Source organism: Oncorhynchus keta, chromosome 1 (genome assembly GCF_023373465.1).
Source record: "Oncorhynchus keta strain PuntledgeMale-10-30-2019 chromosome 1, Oket_V2, whole genome shotgun sequence".
Classification (NCBI taxonomy): Eukaryota; Metazoa; Chordata; class Actinopteri; order Salmoniformes; family Salmonidae; genus Oncorhynchus; species Oncorhynchus keta.
In genome coordinates this window covers 63274585-63295184 of record NC_068421.1, presented here as the reverse complement: position 1 = coordinate 63295184, position 20600 = coordinate 63274585, and the positions used below count along the sequence as shown (strand labels likewise).

General features: G+C 42.8%; 1 protein-coding gene across 8 annotated transcripts in view; it reads right to left on the bottom strand.

The window, feature by feature from the left end:
- Positions 1–20600, bottom strand: part of nfic (nuclear factor I/C) — a 118660-nt gene that overhangs the window by 80417 nt on the left and 17643 nt on the right. For all 8 annotated transcript variants that reach the window (XM_052457619.1, XM_052457646.1, XM_052457654.1 and 5 more), the window contains exon 2: positions 4038–4569. In XM_052457619.1, coding sequence (XP_052313579.1) covers positions 4038–4569 — 532 coding nt within the window. The remainder of the gene's footprint in view (positions 1–4037; positions 4570–20600) is intronic.

Genomic DNA, 20600 nt, shown 5'->3' with positions numbered 1-20600 from the left:
TGATGTCACTTGTTAAATCCACTTTAATCTGTGTAGATGAAGCGGAGGAGACAGGTTCAAGAAAGATTTTTAAACATTGAGACATGTATTGTGTGTCCCGGTCAGAGAGTGAATGGGCAAGATTGAAGTGCCTTTGAATGGGGTATGGTAGTAGGTGCCAGGTGCATTGATTTGTGTTAAGAACTACAACGCTGCCAGGTTTTTCACGCTCAACAGTTTCCCGTGTCTATCAATAAAGGTTCACCACCCAAAGGACGTCTAGCCAACTTGACACAACTGTGGGAAGCATTGGTGTCAACATGGCCCAGTATCCCTGTGGAATGCTTTCGACATCTTGTAGAGTCCCTGCCCCGATGAATTGAGGCTGTTCTAAGGGCAAGGGGGTGCAACTCGATATTATATGCTGACTAGATGGGGCACATCTCTCACATGTTGATTTTGTCCATCCACACCAGACAAGATCAGGACACGCAGGTTGAAATATCAAAGCGAACTCTCAACCAACTATATTCATTTGGGGACAGTTTGAAACACATGAAACATTCATGAACATTTAGCTAGCTAGTTGCTGCTAACTAATTTGTCCTGGGATATAAACATTGGGTTGTTATTTTACCTGAAATGCACAAGGACCTTTTTTCTGGATCTTTGTAGAATTTTTTACCCATTTTGACTCACACAAAATCGTATGTTCTCTACTCCAACAATTCATCCACAGAAAAAATGGGGAAACCTAGTTAGTTTTTAGTAATCTCTCCTCCTTCAGTCTTCTTCTTCTTCTGTGGACTTTATATAGCGGTTGGCAAACAACTTTGATTGGAGTGTGGACCTCAGTTCATCTTTCAATCACCCATGTGGGTATATGCTCCTAAAAACCAATGAGGAGATGGGACTTGCAGCGCATCAAGAGTCAACAATAGAACCTGGTTCTATTTTAGTGCCTGGCTACACAGACGCTCGTTGACGCGCACAAGCAGCTTAGATAAATTATTGAATAACAAGAATGTGTGCATTTATTTTGCAATGCTCACGCACACAACGCAAGCGGTGTGGTCAGCGTCTTAGGAAGGTGTTCTTGATGTTTTAGTGTATGGTCATGACTAGAGGTCGACCGATTCTGATTTTTCAACGCCGATACCGATTATTGGAGGGCCGAAAAAGCCGCTACCGATTAATTGGCCGATTTAAAAAATTATAACAATACTGAATGAACACTTATTTTAACTTAATATAATACATCAATAAAATCAATTTAGCCTCAAGTAAATAATGAAACATGTTCAATTTGGTTTAAATAATGCAAAAACAAAGTGTTGGAGAAGAAAGTAAAAGTGCAATATGTGCTTTGTAAGAAAGCTAACGTTTCAGTTCCTTGCTCAGAACATGAGAACATATGAAAGCTGGTGGTTCCTTTTAACATGAGTCTTCAATATTCCCATGTAAGAAGTTTTAGGTTGTAGTTATTATAGGAATTATAGGACTATTTCCCTCTATACCATTTGTATTTCATTAACCTTTGACTATTGGATGTTCTTATAGGCATTTTAGTATTGCCAGTGTAACAGTATAGCTTCCGTCCCTCTCCTCGCTCCTCCCTGGGCTCGAACCAGCAACACAACGACAACAGCCACCATCGAAGCAGCGTTACCCATGCAGAGCAAGGGGAACAACTACTAGAAGGCTCAGAGCGAGTGACGTTTGAAACGCTATTAGCGCGCGTTAAATAGCTAGCGTTAAATAGCTATTGAAAATAAGAATGTGTTCTTAACTGACTTGCCTAGTTAAATAAAGGTATAAAATATAAAAATAAAATATAAAAATCGGCGTCCAAAAATACAGATTTCCGATTGTTATGAAAACTAGAAATCGGCCCTAAATAATCGGCCATTCCTATTAATCGGTCGACCACTAGTCATGACCATCGGGCTGCGGCTGAACCTAGTTGATGATCCCTGCTGTAGAGATAAGTAAGAAATGGGACTTCTGTAGCCAAATATCTTATTCATCTATTTTTATTTATTTTAATGACCTGGTATGATGGTACAGTACATTGATCAGTCTAAAGGCGTTATTTGTGTTTTTGCAAAGTCAACCTTTAAAATAACTGTCCAGTGTTTCCAGATTTATATGAAATGTATTACAATATGAGTGAAATAGTTTTCCTTCCAAAAAAATGTTATTATGTATGTTAAAAATAAGCTTTTCTGTGTTGGAATGGTGTAGACGTACGGCAACAACAGAATGGTGTGGGTGTATACTGGTCATTAAAAATATTAATGCGAGTAGACTGCATGGCCAGCTCATTCTCCTCAGGAAAGTGACATCATCCTCTATGAGGAAATAGCAAGCATTTGTTAAACGGTCTGTTTGAAATACAAGTGGGTTTTTTTTCTTCAATTTATGCTTTGGCCACAAATATGAGTATAGGATAAGTCAACAACATTATTTAGGTATGAGTTAACATAATATTATCTGGACAGTTACTTGAAAACTGCAACATTTTCTCTCAGCCTCATGGCAAAATGTGTAGAATAGCATTATAAAAACTGGTAATTGTTCTCTGTGCCCCATGGCAAAATGTGTTGAAATGCAGGAAGTTAGCGGTTTTCACGTCATTTTTCAAGAAAAGCATGAAAAGTCATGTCAAACTGTGTAGAATTGCAGGAAATGCATTTGAAATATATACACCACAATTTTGGCCATGCCACACACACGCACACATCACCCCCTCACACTCATCATCCTGACACACACACACACACACACACAAACCCTGTCTGTCTGCTAGGGTCAACTCACACATGGAGGGGCTGAGGACTTCATCTGCAGTGCTAATTCCCAGCGTTCAGTATTTAAAACAGCAAAACTATTATTTTAACTGCATACGAACACCAAATTGTTCCCATAATATTTTAAAGCTGTTTTCATTGCAACAGAGGCTTATAGTCGCAGATTATTCCGTTTTTATGATCATTTTATTTGATGACAGGCTGTGCTCCTCCCTGCCATTAAGACGCCTAATAGAACAGCATATTCGCCTAATAGTGGGCACACAGGCCCATTGTGTGTGTATCCTAATGGTTGTGGGTTATGTGGGGTGGCCTGGCAGGCTGATCGGGACCCACAGCAGGGGCCAGGGAAGAGCTGCCCCATCAGAGGATGAGCCAAGTAGCAGTGGCTATGCAGAGTGGTCCTGGCTGATGTCTGCTGGCACCAGCCCTGAGAGACAGCCAGCCTGCCTGTGCATCAGCTGGCGCCCAGCTTTCCCCGCTAACTACCAGGCTACACCCTTTTTTATTCAACACTGTAAATTTTAACACTTCTCTGAGGCTGGTGTTCGAAACCCATGCTCATTTAAAATTATTTACACTGTCAGGACTTTCTCTCTCTCTCTCTCTCTCTCTCTCTCTCTCTCTCTCTCTCTCTCTCTCTCTCTCTCTCTCTCTCTCTCTCTCTCTCTCTCTCTCTCTCTCTCTCTCTCTCTCTCTCTCTCTCTCTCTCTCTCTCTCTCTCTCTCTCTCTCTCTCTCTCTCTCTCTCTCTCTCTCTCTCTCTCTCTCTCTCTCTCTCTCTCTCTCTCTCTCTCTCTCTCTCTCTCTCTCTCTCTCTCTCTCTCTCTCTCTCTCTCTCTCTCTCTCTCTCCTTCAAAATAAACCAACTTCTACAGCACAGTGTTGTGACAGAGTAGAACAGATGTTTAAAAGGTCCCAGAGCACGGTGCTAGGTGTGCTGCTGCAGGATGTGTGCGTTTACAACACCACCCCTGGACAGGGCTGAACATCCACGGAGTCTTCACTATGACACAGTATCTACGTAGACTTCCTCCTACAGCACGGACATGTCACTGGGGCTTAAGGATACTTCCTACCTATAGTCTGTCCCTAGTAAAACACATAGGCGTCATAATTCTAATAATTATTTGCCGTGACTGTACGGGGAGGAAATATATATTCTAAATGGTCAACAGTTGACTGACTTCTGATAAAGACTATAAAGAGGGAGAATGCGTGTGTGTGTTTGTGAGTGCAGTGCACGTACCTCTCTCCTGTACGAAGTAGGCCAGGTAGAGGTCCAGCTCCTTGACCGAGACACTGATGTGGTGTGGCTGGACACAGAGGATGGGGTTGTTGCATGGCCCAGCCTTGACCAGGCGCTCTCCGTCCGTGCTCTCCAGCGGGATGCCCTTGAACAGGATGACCATGACCAGGTCCAGCCTCCACACCTTGTCGGCCTGACGCAGGCAGTCGATCCTCCTCATCTTGCCCTTCTGGTCAGGGTTAGAGAGGACGCAGCAGGGGGTCTTCTTCCCTGTGATAGACAGCACAAAGTCCTCGCGGCACTCGGGCCGGATATCCTTGCGAAGTTTGGCCAGCAGCCGCGACGCCCACTTCTGCTTGACCTCGGGCTTCTCTCCCAGCAGCTCGTCCTTCACTGCACGCTCTTCCTCCTTGGTCATCCTCTTCTCGTGCTTCTTGAAGTACTTGCGTTTGCGCGCCTGCAGGTTGAACCAGGTGTAGGCGAAGGCACGCACATGCGGCAGTAGGGCCTCGATGAACGGATGAAACTCATCCTAGAGAAAGAGACAAGGGAAGAAGGGGTCAGTACTACAATACCAGAAAAGACCACGATGTATGAACCCTAAACGTTAACAGCATCTATAGTGTGTGTGTATGGAACAAATGACCGTAAATAAAATAACAAGTTTAACCATAGTTGTTCTTTGTCTCCATGCTCAGTAAAACACCACCACCAACAGTAATCATTTATTCAATTATGCTTTGTTGATTGTTTTCCTTCTTTGTGGTCCGATTTTCAACATCCAGAATATACATCTGTGTGCCTTTGGGGCACATCACAAGCCAGTTGATTTGCTGTTTAGAACACAACCGTTCAGCAAGGTCCTCTTGGTATCTCTAATTACTTCCATATTTCCACAGAGCAAAAAGCCCATATACACCAGCCTGCCCACACCTAGTAATTCCAGGGTTTTTCTTTATTTTGACTATTTTCTACATTGTAGAATAATAGTGAAGATCTCAAAACTATTAACTAACACATATGGAATCATGTAGTAACCAAAAAAAAAAAAACGTTTTAAACAAATCAAAATCTCTTTAAGATTTTAGATTCTTCAAAGTAGATCAGTCAATCCGGGAAAATGTGAAGAACTTCGAACGTCTCTTCAAGTGCAGTCGCATAAACCATCAAGCGCAAGGATGAAGCTGTCTCTTATGAGGACCGCCACAGGAAAGGAAGACCCACAGTTACTTCTGCTGCAGAGGATAAGTTCATTAGAGTTACCAGTCTCAGAAATTGCATCCCAAATAAATGCTTCACAGAGTTCAAATAACAGACACATCTCAACATCAACTATTCAGAGTTGAAATTATAAATATATTTTTATTTGTTCAACACTTTTTTGGTTACTACATGATTCCATGTTATATCATAGTTGTGATGTCTTCACTACTATTCTACAATGTAGGAAATAGTCCAAATAAAGAAAACACCTGGAATGAGTAAGTGTCTAAACTTTAGACTGGTACTGTTTAATATGCATATATGGTAGTAAATATAGGCACGGTGCCTGCGTGTATGTGTTTGTACTTATGCAGGTTGAGCCAAACAATGTATTTGTTTGTGAGCACATAGTTGTTTGTGAGCACATAATAGGCTATAAATGCATGCATATGTATGTGTTTGTACTCGCACATGGAGGCCAATGACTTTTGAGTGACTGCGTGCAAAGAGATCATCCATCCAAATATAATTCAATGAAACTTGCACATATAAGCAGAGTTAAAGATGTATTGTATAGTGTTCAAATTGGTACAGGCCATTTGCCCTGCTGCCCTTTTGGCTTAGTATGTTTGTCCTTGTGTCTAAGAGGTTTAATTAACCCTTTGTGGAATACAAACGTCACAATATCAACTATCCAGTGATCATCATCTCTTTCATAAAACTGTACAATTCCAAATAGAACATTCTGGAATCTCTTTCCTCAAAGGGTTAATATGTTGATTAATGGAGTCTCTACGGGCTGCTTGGTGTCCACACACAGAGGTTGGAGCAGTGTGTGAAGGTGCTTCAGAGAGCCAGTACAGGCCCTAGAAGCCCGGCCCAGGGAGTGTAATTGGACATGACTGTGGCACTCTGCAGATCTCATGCAATAAACAGTCTGCAGTACTGCTCTCAGCAGCACAACATTTTAAATGCTTCCAGCTGTCTCAACCATGGCTGCCTGCTCCAAGCAGACAACATCGGGTTCAGATAAATCTTTAAAAAACCCATCCCTCCCACACTGATGTTTCATTTCATCTGGGATGGCCAGTGTATTCTTTCCTTTGTTCTTGAAAAGCAACACTGCTGTTTTTATTAAATAAAATATGCATCATGTATGATAAGGTTTCTGTGTGATAAGGTTTATGTATGATAAGGTTTATGTATGATAAGGTTTCTGTATGATAAGGTTTCTGTATGATAAGGTTTCTGTGTGATAAGGTTTCTGTATGATAAGGTTTCTGTATGATAAGGTTTCTGTGTGATAAGGTTTCTGTATGATAAGGTTTCTGTATGATAAGGTTTCTGTATGATAAGGTTTCTGTATGATAAGGTTTCTGTATGATAAGGTTTCTGTATGATAAGGTTTCTGTATGATAAGGTTTCTGTATGATAAGGTTTCTGTGTGATAAGGTTTCTGTATGATAAGGTTTATGTATGATAAGGTTTCTGTATGATAAGGTTTCTGTATGATAAGGTTTCTGTGTGATAAGGTTTCTGTATGATAAGGTTTCTGTATGATAAGGTTTCTGTGTGATAAGGTTTCTGTGTGATAAGGTTTCTGTATGATAAGGTTTCTGTATGATAAGGTTTCTGTGTGATAAGGTTTCTGTATGATAAGGTTTCTGTATGATAAGGTTTCTGTATGATAAGGTTTCTGTATGATAAGGTTTCTGTATGATAAGGTTTCTGTATGATAAGGTTTCTGTATGATAAGGTTTCTGTATGATAAGGATTATGCTTTTTTAAATGTTTTATTATTACTTTAATCGCAATAAAACATCTGTGGTGACATCCTTCATTCAAGGTTTATTCAGTCTGGCTTCATTGTATTCCGATTCGGGACAGTTGTAAAAACCAGCTCCACTGAGAAGAGGAAGCCAGACTTATACCTTCCATTCTAAACAGTAACAGCAGGGCAAATTGTGTTCTCATGTCCGCTTCTGTCAACTTTATATCTGAACAGGTTTCAAAGAAAACAGTCAGCTGTAATTCCGGGGTTCAGAGTCCCTTGTCTTGACTTGAATGCACAGCACACATACACACATCTACAATCAGGGGCGGAAGTGGGATCATGGAGAAGTGATAGAGTTACGGTGTAAACGTTCCAAAGCTAACAAAGACAAACCCTGGAAACAAGACAGACAATCTGATGAGGGCTTTATGATTTTCCAAAAAGAGAAGGCAATTCAACACTGCCACGGGTACAACAATCTCTCAGTACATCTATATAACATCGACATAACGTTTGGGTTTTGAACTGAACATTTCAAGTAGAGCTGCATCTCTCCTGTCAAAATGAAGAGAAGTTCCATTTCAGGCATTCATAATAAATCATGTGTTTTAGCCAAATGATAACACCACAAAACGTTTACGGGGGAAAGCCTGAAGATATTGTAATAGTTGGAGGCCGAGGCCAAATCCATTTTCAATGTGTGCTATACTTCTCAATTGGGGGGTTATTTAACAGTCTGGCCCGGCCATACAAGACTCGCAACCATGGATGTTCCCCTCCCTGGCCCATGTAGAGTTGCTCTCATTAAACACATTGAGCTGGAATCTCCACCAACCACTCCTGCGGCAAAAGTAAACACTAATTAGGATTTCACGGCGGTTAGTTGATATTTTTGTAATATTTCCATGGTGTTTAGAGTGAACTCCAAACATGTTAACTGGAGTTCAAGGGGTGCATTTCTGATCTTTAGGGTAGGTCGCTCTTTTCCACTCATCCCTGCCTCCACTTTCATGATGTTCTTATGTTTTCTTAGCTCTTTCCATCCACATACCCCCTAGCTAGCCTCCATCTGTGCAAACCAGACTTTTATAGGCCCCTAATGGTAGTCTCTAGCCACACAAACCTGTCCCTCTTTCACCTGTGCTCCAGCATCTCTTCAGCCCAATCCCACCCCAATACACAGGTGAATAGAGGTCTGAGACCAAACAGACGCCTTCGTTTAAATGTACCCATTAACCTAGCTGCAAACAAGTGCTGCCTTATGGCGTGTTTACTACAGTAACACGAGGATGAAAAAGCTGCGCAGAGGGAAGGAGTTGAGAAGCAGGCCCTCGCTCTCCTCTTGCCTTTCCATATTAGGCCTGGACCTGCTCCAATGGAATGCTCTGCTTTTCCTACAATCAAAATCAAAGGGTTGCCTCGACTTCAGATCTGTTTACACTCTGACGATGAGAATGTTATTGATAAACAGAAGTGATGAATGAGTATCCTATTGCAAACAGACTGCAGATCTTTGATCAGAGCCTGGGTCTGATGGCAGCTCAGCGCAGAGGCCTGCTGAGAGATCCGCTCTGTGCACCTAGCTCAGTCCGGCCACTCAATGGTATCCCTTACAAAAACAACACTTGGTTTTCGGACACGTGTGAACAAATCACTTCCGAAAAATTCCACGTGAATGTCTATTATATTTTTTTACCATGTCTATTATATATTTTTTTGAATGTCTATTATATATATATAGGGGTAAAAAATCCCCCAAGAACCAGACACAAGGTTTTCAGACATGTGAAGTTTCACTTTTCACGTGACATTTATTTTTCCCATGTTTATTTTTGACCACTTCCAGCAACATCTGGTCTCCCATCCAGGGACAGACCAGGACCAAACCTGCTTAGTTTCATAGGCAATCCAGCAGTGGGATGCAGGGTGGTACGTCGCTGGAATGAACCTGACAAAACTTGCAACTGCAAGAAAATGCATCCAAAACAAAGGCCAGTGTAACATAATATTTATTTAACTGAAAACTATTTTTGGGCATCCATTTACAATTAATTTCTTCTCTCATTTTGAAACGATTTCCTTGTAATATTTAGTTTTGCAATCAATACTTTTGGATTTATGTTTTGCTTTCAATACCATTATTTTGTTTGCAATAATGAGAATTTTGTTCTCGACCTCTGAAGTTTGCTTGATATTTTAATGGCGCAAAAGTAATAACTCACTCACTAGAGGATCGCACCATATTATAACACTATTACTCTTTTAAAAGGTGTTTAAAGCGGCAATCCTTGATTAAAACATCAACAAAGTGACGTCCCCGCCACAGTTTGAGTAAAAAGCTGAAGCTGATTACAGGGATGGGGCTTGAGAAATGCAACCACAAAAAAACATAACTAAATTGATGCCAGCACTCAACCATGATCAAATCCATAGACTATGCAATGGATGCAAGGACTGACTAACCACGATATCAAAATTATAGTTTTAACCATGTTTTTAGGATATACAGTTGTTGTTTACGCTTTGTTTACAAACATTGGAGAAAACAAGCTAATATTGGAGTTATGATGGGGTACGACAATTCAACCTGGTATCAGAGAATTTCGTATTATTCTGTATGAATGAATTACATTTTATTTTTGTGTCGAATCGCCAGTTGGCAACCCAGCCTTTATGCGATTAATTGACACACCAACAAATATTACAATAATTAACTGTGATAATGAATTGATCATTCTTCTTCCGGTGTTCTCTGCAGTTCGCATTGCATAAAGAGTGAAACATTATTTGATCAAAATAATGTATTCTGAAATTATTCAGACCCTTTGACTTTTTCCACATTTTGTTACGTTACAGCCTTCTTCTAAAATTGATTCAAGTGTTTTATCCCCCTCATCAATCACAAACACAATACAATGTAATGACAAAGCAAAAACAGATTTTTTGAAATGTTTGCAAATGTACATAAAAAAATGTAAATATCACATTCACATAAGTATTCAGACCCTTTACTCAGAACATTGTTGAAATACCTTTGGCAGTGATTACAGCCTCGAGTCTTCTTGGATATGATGCTACAAGCTTGGCATAAATTTATTTGGGGAGTTTCACCCATTCTTCTCTGCAGATCCTCTCAAGCTCTGTCAGGTTGGATTGGGAGAGTCGCTGCACAGCTATTTTCAGGTCTCTACAGAGATGTTAGATCGGGTTCAAATCCAGACTCTGGCTGGGCCACTCAAGGACATTCAGAGACATGTCCCGAAGCCACTCCTGCATTGTCTTGGCTGTGTGTTTAGGGTCATTGTCCTGTTGGAAGGTGAACCTTCACCCCAGTCTGAGGTCCTGAGCGCTCTGGAGCAGGTTTTCATCAAGGATCTCTCTGTACTTTGCTCTATTTATCTTTGCCTCGACCCTAACTAGTCTCCCAGTCCCTGCCTCTGAAAAACATCCCCACAGCATGATGCTTCCACCACCATGCTTTACCGTAGGGACGCTGCCAGATTTACTCAAGACATGACGCTTGGCACTCAGGCCAAAGAGTACAATCTTGGTTTCGTCAGACCAGAGAATCTTGTGTCTCATGGTCTGAGAGTTCTTTAGGTGCCTTTTGGCAAACTCCAAGCGGCCTGTCATGTGACTTTTACTGAGGAGTGGCATCCGTCTGGCTACTACCATAAAGGCCTGATTATTGGAGTGTTGCAGAGATGGCTGTCCTTATGTAAGGTTCTACCACCTCCACAGAAGAACGCTGGAGCTCTGTCAGAGTGACCATCGGGTTCTTGGTCACCTCCCTGACCAAGGCCCTTCTCCCCGATTGCTCAGTTTGGCCAGGCGGCCAGCTCTAGGAAGAGTCTTGGTGGTTCCAAACTTCTTCCATTTAAGAATGATGGAGGCCACTGTGTTCTTGGGGACCTTCAATGCTGCAGAAGTGTTTTGGTACCCTTCCCTTGATCTGTGTCTCGACACAATCCTGTCTCGGCGCTCTACGGACAATTCTATCAAACTTATGCCTTGGTTCTTGCTCTCACATGCACTGTCAACTGTGGGACCTTATATAGACAGGTGTGTGCCTTTCCAAATCATGTCCAATCAATTGAATTTACAGGTGGACTCCAATCAAGTTGTAGAAACAACTCAAGGCTGATCAATGGAAACAGGATACACCAGAGCTCAATTTCGAGTCTCATGGCAAAGGGTCTGAATACTTACAGTTGAAGTTGGGAGTTTAAATAAACCTTAGCCAAATACATTTAAACTGAGTTTTTCACAATTCCTGACATTTAATCCTAGTAAAACTTCCCTGTCTTAGGTCAGTTTGGATCACCACTTTATTTTAAGAATGTGAAATGTCAGAATAATAGTAGAGAGAATTATTTATTTCAGCTTTTATTTATTTCATCACATTCCCAGTAGGTCAGAGGTTTACATACACTCAATTAGTATTTGGTAGCATTGCCTTTCAATTGTTTAACTTGGGTCAAACCATGTGGGTAGCCTTTCACAAGCTTCCCACAATAAGTTGGGTGAATTTCGGCCCATTCCTCCTGACAGAGCTGGTGTAACTGAGTCAGGTTTGTAGGTCTTTTCTATAGGACAGGGCTTTGTGATGGCCACTCCAATACCTTGACTTTGTGGTCCTTAAGCCATTTTGCCACAACTTTGGAAGTATGCTTGGGGTCATTGTCCATTTGGAAGATCCATTTGTGACCAAGCTTTAACTTCCTGACTGATGTCTAGAGATGTTGCTTCAATATATCTACATTGATGTACATATATCTTCCTCATGATGCCATGTATTTTGTGAAGTGCACCAGTCCCTCCTGCAGCAAAGCACCCCCACAACGTGATGCTTCCACCCCCGTGCTTCACGGTTGGGATGGTGGAAGGCATATATTCAGCCTCGGTATAATTTACATGACATTATTAGTGAGTCGTATGGTTGTGGAAGGCCTATATTCTGCACAGGTTTAATTACACAAGCTCTGAATTCATTATATTATTGCTGACTGTTTTAAATCCAGTGTATTTGACCTTTAATTTTACAATGTTTATTTAGAGAAAATATTATTTTTTTAAATCAAGATATACATTGTGAATCGGCCATAAGTTAGAAAAAAATTGAGACATGGGTTTTAGGACATATTTTTTTTAAAGGGATATACTGGTGGCTACTGGAGTCAGAGTGGCCAGAAATAACTTTAGTCTAGGGCCCTGCACACAGAGAGGAAAGACACACAGAAAAGACATGGCCTTAACAGCTGTATTTATGCAGTAATTGAATCATTTTGTTGCAGAGCCCAGGGAGATGTGCTTTTATTCCTGCTCGTTGCTTGGATACCATTCTTTATTTTGTCTTAAACAGAAAATGTAATTAATTTTTTTCTTATTTTATTTGCCAATCTTTTTTTTCAAGGAGAGAGGAATTGGGTGGGGTTTGGGGGTTGGTCTTTCTAGCGGATGAGAGAATAGTGGAGTTGTGGTCAGATGCACGTGCCCCGACCCAAGCATACACAGAGAGGAGAAAAAGTGTTCTTACAGTTAATGAAATACATCTAAGCGGTGGAACTTCCAAATGACTTCAACAGAATCTATCAACTCTGCCATCAGGAAGGTTGGTATAGCCTTATTCTATTTTGAATTGTCAATATTGTAGGTACGGTATTATGACATCAACTTAAACTGAAGAGATTGTTTTTCTTTATCCAGGCAAGTGCGATGGAGCTCTGAATTTATGCTTTTCTAAGCTTTCATGACAATAATCCCTCCCTCCCCACACCATCCTGAACTGTAGCTGCACCAATCACCAGAGGCTCTGGATTAAAATTGAACAAAATCTCTCTCCTTCCCTCTCTCTGCCCATCCCTCCCCTTTTCTTTCTCTCATTTCAATGTGAATGGAAATATAATACTAAAACAGCTGATTGCCAACAATCTGAAAAATGCTCTCTGCTAATACCAAAAAGGCCTTCCATCCACACTTCCGGCCAACTCCACCTACAAAGAGGCACAATATTGCAGAAACGGGAACCAGATTTAGAAAGAAAGCGACGAGGGTGTGACTGGCTAGACACTGACCATTCATAAAAGTGTCTGCAATGTCTGTCTCCTCCAGACCATAAACTCAATTCCACTAGTTTCAGAGTCATTCCTTATTATGATGTTAAACGATATCGTTCCCCTCAAGAACAAACCAACAATAATAACCCCAAGAGTGCACCACTCTCACACTTCTCTATTACAGGAATGTGCCTGTGTGATTCTGAATGTCAATAACGGTTGGCTCCATTACTGACTAATAACCGAGTGTTTCCAGCAGGGCCTTGGAAGGCAGGGCTGTGCATGTTAAGTGGGTCAAAGGGGATATGTAGTTGACTTCCAGCAGTGAGTCATCCTGCCTCGTCGCTGCACAATTGCTGAGTCAGCCCTCAGCCAAGCACAATGACAATAGTGAGGCGGGGGGACACTCAAACAGAGGCAGCAAGCTACAGAGGGAAGACTCACTGCAATATTTAGGTTAGCTCCTTGTGCCGGCTCTGTCGATCTCCCTCGTGGAGGCTTCAACTTTGTGAGGGTCTGACAACTATGGAGGTGCTACGTCAACTGAAAGGAAACCCCCTGACCTTTGAAATGACGATTTAACAAACTGTGTTTTGTGATGTGTCGGTACGAGTTTCGCCACATTCACATCTTAACACGACACAGTTCAAAACTGGGAAAAACCCATCTGCAATTTCCTCTTCAATGTTGTTTATTAGTGATGATGAACAGATCACCCAACAGTTAATGTTCATTCTCTCCTACAGGGGATTGATACAAAGAGCCTTTGTCCATGGCACTTCGTCTTCTTAGAAAAGAAACTGAAACTGAATGAGAAAACAACATTAAATCAGTCTCAGTGTGAGTAGTGAGGGTGCATCATTCTCTGCTATTAATTGTAAAGAAGTGGCAAATAGACAATTAACTCCACTGCACGCCATTTTACAATAAGTTGCGTTATGTTGACGGATCTATTTCCTGCCTCTGCTTTGGGTTCAAGCAGCACAAGCAGTTGTGCGTCTCAGCTGCTTTGAGACGGCCTTATGTCACAGATAACGGAGCCACAGGGGGCATCTGTGTGCCTTCAACACATCCCAAGAGAGCCCCTAACGTGGGAAAAGAGACTGCAAGTAATGACCATGCATGTCTCTGTGTATATAGGATGGCTGAACATGTGGGAGTCTGGCTCTCTAGGCTTGGCAAAGGACTGTTCAGTAACAGACATCCTGGGAGAGTAACTGATAATGTCGTCTTGCCTCAACATCAAAGAAAGTCCTTTCAATGTTAAAAAAGCATCATTTAGGAGCGTGGGAGTGATGAGGGGTAGGTTTTCTAATTGCAAGAAATAACAAGATTCCTGAACCGTTCAAGAAATCACAGCAACAGGAAAAGGAGGACCGAGAACGCCCCCATTCTCATCGACGGAGCTGTAGTGGTGCAGGTTGAGAGCTTCAAGTTCCTTGGTGTCCACATCACTAACAAACTATCATGGTCCAAATACACCAAGACAGACAGGAAGAGGGCACGACAAAGCCTATTCCCCCTCAGGAGACTGAAAAGATCCTTAAAAAGTTCTACAGCTGCACCGTCGAGAGCATCACTGGTTGCATCACTGCCTGGTATGGCAACCGCTCAGCCTCCGACCGCAAGGTGCTACAGAGGGTAGTGCGTACGGCCCAGTACATCACTGGGGCCAAGCTTCCTGCCATCCAGGCCCTTTTTACCAGGCAGTGTCAGAGGAAGGCCCTAAAAATGGTCAAAGACTCCAGCCACCCTAGTCACAGACTGTTCTCTCTGCTACCGCACGGTAAGCGGTTCCTGAGCGTCAAGTCTAGGTCCAAAATACTTCTTAACAGCTTCTACCCCCAAGCCATAAGACTCCTGAACAGCTAATATAAAGGCTACCCAAACTAGAGGTCGACCGATTAATCGGCATGGCCGATTAATTAGGGACGATTTCAAGTTTTCATAACAATCGGTAATCAGCATTTTTGGACGCCGATTACATTTGCTCTTCACGAGGAGACTGCGTGGCAGGCTGACCACCTGTTACGCGAGTGCATTAATGAGCCAAGGTAAGTTGCTAGCTAGCATTAAACTTATCTTATAAAAAACAATCAATCTTAACATAATCACTAGTTAACTACACATGGTTGATGATATTACTAGTTTAACTAGCTTGTCCTGCATTGCAAATAATCAATGCGGTGCCTGTTAATTTATCATCGAATTACAGACTACTTTGCCAAACGGGTGAAGATTTAACAAGCGCATTCGTGTAAAAAGCACTGTCGTTGCACCAATGTACCTAACCATAAACATCAATGCCTTTCTTAAAATTAATACACAAGTATATTTTTTTTAAACCTGCATATTTAGTTAAAATAAATGTATGTTAGCAGGCAATATTAACTCGGGAAATTGTGTCACTTCTCTTGCATTCTGTGCAAGCAGAGTCAGGGTATATGCAACAGTTTGGGCCACCTGGCTCATTGCGAACTGTGTGAAGACCATTTCTTCCTAACAAAGACCGTAATTAATTTGCCAGAATTTTACATAATTATGACATAACATTGAAGGTTATGCAATGTAACAGCAATATTTAGACTTAGGAATGGCACCCGTTTGATAAAATACGGAACGGTTCCGTATTTCACTGAAAGAATAAACATTTTGTTTTCGAAATTATAGTTTCCGGATTTAACCATACGTAAGTTTCAGATCCATGGATGACTGGAGCAACCCATGTCATGACGAAAGATTCAAAAAGAACAAATCTAGATTCATAATGACACAGTTTAAAGCGACGATACAGACATATCTCTCCTCCTCCGTCAGTGCCAGAATGATGAACTCAGGCTGCAAATACTCAGCAGATTCAAGGTGAAACCCCTGATAAGCTTACTTTCCTGTAAATGCAATATGACATTTTTTTTTCAGTCCGTGTCTCACTTCAAAGAACTTACTTTTAATCTGTCCTCTCCAACTCTCCCCTGGCTTGCTCATACTGAGAAAGAGAGAGCGGTGAGCAGGGTAGGAATTCCCTGGTTTGCACCCATGCTGACAGACTGACTGAAGACTGAAAGTCATGTTCTGCGAGCAGGTTGAGGCGCCGACACTGCAGACTTCAGCTGAGACCACCACCACGGTTAAGTTGTTAGGCCGCCAGCGTGGGAACAAGACAAATGCTTCAGCCTGACATTGAAACTGACAACCCTGCCAGCCCGGTTCTGATCGCAGGTGTGCTAGTAGGACTCTTTGAAACAAAGACAGGCAGTCATACATTAGCTACATTGATTGGTGCAACATAACAGAAAATTACACAGGGGAGTCACGTCTCAAAATCAATAGTGTTTCAACACGTTCTGCTTTCCCTCTCCCCAGCTCTCTCTTTCTCCCTCTCACTCTCCCAGCTCTCACTCTCTCTCTCCCAGCTCTCACTCTCTCTTTCTCCCTCTCACTCTCTCTCTCCCAGCACTCCCTCTCTCTCTCCCAGCACTCCCTCTCTCTTTCTCCCTCTCACTCTCTCTCTCCCAGCGCTCTCTCCCAGCACTCCCTCTCTCTCTCCCAGCACTCCCTCTCTCTCTCCCAGCACTCACTCTCTCTTTCTCCCTCTCACTCTCTCTCTCCCAGCGCTCTCTCCCAGCACTCCCTCTCTCTCTCCCAGCACTCCCTCTCTCTTTCCCAGCTCTCCCTCTCTCTTTCCCAGCTCCCTCTCTCCCTTTCCTAGCTCCCTTTCTCTCTTTCCCAGCTCCTTCTCTCCCTTTCCTAGCTCCCTTTCTCTCTTTCCCAGCTCTCCCTCTCTCTTTCCCAGCTCTCCCTCTCTTTTCCCAGCTCTCCCTCTTTCCCAGCTCTCCCTCTCTTTCCCAGCTCTCCCTCTCTTTCCCAGCTCTCCCTCTCTCTTTCCCAGCTCTCCCTCTCTCTTTCCCAGCTCTCCCTCTCTCTTTCCCAGCTCTCCCTCTCTCTTTCCCAGCTCATTCTCTCCCTTTCCCAGCTCTCCCTCTCTCTCTTTCCCGGCTCCCTGTCTCTCTCTCTCTCAGCTCTCTGTCTCTCTCTCTCTCAGCTCTCTGTCTCTCTCTCTCAGCTCTCTGTCTCTCTCTCTCAGCTCTCTGTCTCTCTCTCTCAGCTCTCTGTCTCTCTCTCTCTCTCAGCTCTCTCTTTCTCTCTCGCTGACAGACCGTGTGTTTATCTTGGTTTGTTGTCTAGGCTACAGAGTAGACTACATATACTACAAACTATGACTACAAAGACAATATATGATCAATGATCCATTTGTTGTTCATTAAATTGGATCATAGATTAATGATTTTGTGTCGCCACATGGCTCAGAACAGCATGATTGGTCAGGTGTCCTCAGTCATGCATTGCTGAATCTCACAGCAGAGCAAAAAGTTTGAGCTCTGACCTTGTTAAGCACAAAACAATGGGCCTTTGATTTATAGGATCAAAATGCCCAAGCCCCCTTGACCTTGAGAATATGTGCCGTCTCATAGACTCCCATAGCCTCCTATTGACTCTACAGTCCCAGGCCTGAGAGACCCTGACCTCCACACTAAGCTCTGCTTCAGCCCCAACTCAATGGCCAGGTCAGACAGGGCATGACCTCGGGACTAAAACGATTTGAGGCCATGCACACTGACATTGAGAGAGCATCGCCAGGGGCCACTCCACATTATGACACGGCTGACATGAATAACTTTAAAGTTTTATTAGTGGTATGTACAGGATACACATGGTATACAGTACACCATCCAACTAAATGCTTACTTGCAGGTTCCTTCATGATAATGCAACAACAATAAGAAATAATAAAAGATAAGAATATGAACATAAAGGAAAATGCTCAGTAGAACTGAAAACATTTTAGCATTAGTATAATACAGGAAAGCACAATTTATAATCCAACATTTACATGTGTTTTGGGGAATTGGTGGGCAAGTGTTTAAATTGTGCAGTATTTAGTTGTAATGTGCTTGTAGCATGAATGTTTGTGTAGTGTGTGTGTGTGTGTGTGTGTGTGTGTGTGTGTGTGTGTGTGTGTGTGTGTGTGTGTGTGTGTGTGTGTGTGTGTGTGTGTGTGTGTGTGTGTGTGTGTGTGTGTGTGTGTGTGTGTGTGTGTGTGTGTGTGTGTGTGTGTGCTAAGGTGTGGAGAATCAGTGCAGGTGGTCAGTCCAGTTCAAGTGTTCAGCAGTCTGATGGCTTGTAAATATCAGACCTCATCCATGGTATCAGACCTCATCCATGGGTCTTTGATGATCCTGCGGGCCTTCCTCAGGCACTGTTTCAAATAGATGCCCCGGATGGGTGGGGAAACGGTCCAAGTGATGTATTGGGCCATCTTCACCACCCGCTGGAGGACTTGCGGTCGTGGTCCCATTCCCGCACCAGGTCAGGATGTTCTCGATGGTGCAGCAGTAGTATTTGGAGAGGACCGGGATGGCATGCCAAATTTCTTCAGCTACCTTAGGAAGTAGACGCTGTTGCGCCCTCTTGACAAGAGTGGTGATGTTATTAGTCTATGACAAGTCCTCAGTGATGTGGACGCCCAGGAACCTAACACTGCTGGCTCTCTCTACTGCAGTTCCATTGATGTTTCCTGAAGTCAACAATCAACCCCTTTGTTTTGCTGATGTAGAGGATGATGCCATCAAAAGCGTCGCACGACATCCATCGAAACTCGCATCGGTCTAACCAACCGGTTACTGGGATCAAATGCACCCTAAAGGACCCATTCAGCGGCTTGAGTCACAGATGCTGTTTTTCACTCAGTAAGCAATGAGTAATAATATAAAACCATATGCATGACAGCATGACAGAACTTTCTAGTGGTGTTATTGGATCATTTCCATTCATAGTTCCAGTTTGTTACAGTTGGACACATATAAAATTGGTTTTATTGGCACTTGATTCAGATGTTATCCTGGTAGCTATCAGAAACTACATACCCAATGAACCTACAGACACACAAAAAAGGCCTTGCTAAAAAAAAAACATTGTAACCGACTTCATATAACAGCCGGTGGCAAGACTGAAAATTCCAATGCGCCACGGCTCATCGATAACTATCAGAGGGGACCCATGTAGAGCAGACACTGTGACTGCAGGCTTGTGGACACGTCATGCCTCCACACGTGAACATGACAGCAGCAGACCTCATTATCTCCAGTGACCCAGAGATAGGGTTGTTAGGGTTCTTCAACACATACTGTACTCACACAGATACATTTTATTTCTTTTTTAATATATTTTTTTCACCTTTATTTAACCAGGTAGGCAAGTTGAGAACAAGTTCTCATTTACAATTGCGACCTGGCCAAGATAAAGCAAAGCAGTTCGACAGATACAACGACACAGAGTTACACATGGAGTAAAACAAACATAGAGTCAATAATACAGTATAAACAAGTCTATATACAATGTGAGCAAATGAGGTGAGAAGGGAGGTAAAGGCAAAAAAGGCCATGGTGGCAAAGTAAATACAATATAGCAAGTAAAACACTGAAATGGTAGTTTTGCAATGGAAGAATGTGCAAAGTAGAAATAAAAATAATGGGGTGCAAAGGAGCAAAATTAATTAATTAATTAAATACAGTTGGGAAAGAGGTAGTTGTACAGTGTGCTCAGGTAGAGCTGCCTCAGTCAAATGTAAGTGCTGTTATTGTGAAATGGAAACCTCTAGGGGCAACAAAGGCTCAGCCGCTGAAGTTGTAGGCCACACAAGCTCACAGAACGGGACCTCCGAGTGCTGAAGTGCGTAGCGTGTAAAAATGGTCTGTCCTCGTTTGCAAAACTCACCGAGTTCCAAACTGACTCTGGAAGCAACGTCAGCACAATAACTGTTTGTTGGGGAGCTTCATGAAATGGGTTTCCATGGCCGAGCAGCCACACAACAAGCCTAAGATCACCATACGCTATGCCAAGCGTCGGCTGGAGTGGTGTAAAGCTCACCTCCATTGGGCTCTGGAGCAGTAGAAACTCGTTCTCTGGAGTGATAATTCACGCTTCACCATCTGGCTGTCCAAAGGACGAATCTGGGGTTGGCGGATACCAGGAGAACGCTACCTGCCCCAATGCATAGTGCCAACTGTAAAGTTTGGTGGAGGATGAGGAATAATGGTCTGGGGCTGTTTTTCATGGCTCGGTCTAGGCCCCTTAGTTCCAGTGAAGGGAAATCTTAACCCTACAGCATACAATGACATTCTAGACAATTCTGTGCTTCCAACTTTGTGGCAACAGTTTGGGGAAGGTCCTTTCCTGTTTCAGCATGACAATGCCCCCGTACACAAAGCGAGGCCCATACAGAAATGGTTTGTCAAGATCGGTGTGGAAGAACTTGACTGTTTTGCACAGAGCCCTGACCTCAATCCTATCAAACAGCTTTGGGATGAATTGGAACACAGACTGCGAGCCAGGCCTAATCGCCCAACATCAGTGCCTGACCTCACTAATGCTCTTGTGGCTGAATGGAAGCAAGTCCCCACAGCAATGTTCCAACATCTAGTGGAAAGCCTTCCCAGAGGAGTGGAGGCTTTTATAGCAGCAAAGGGGGGA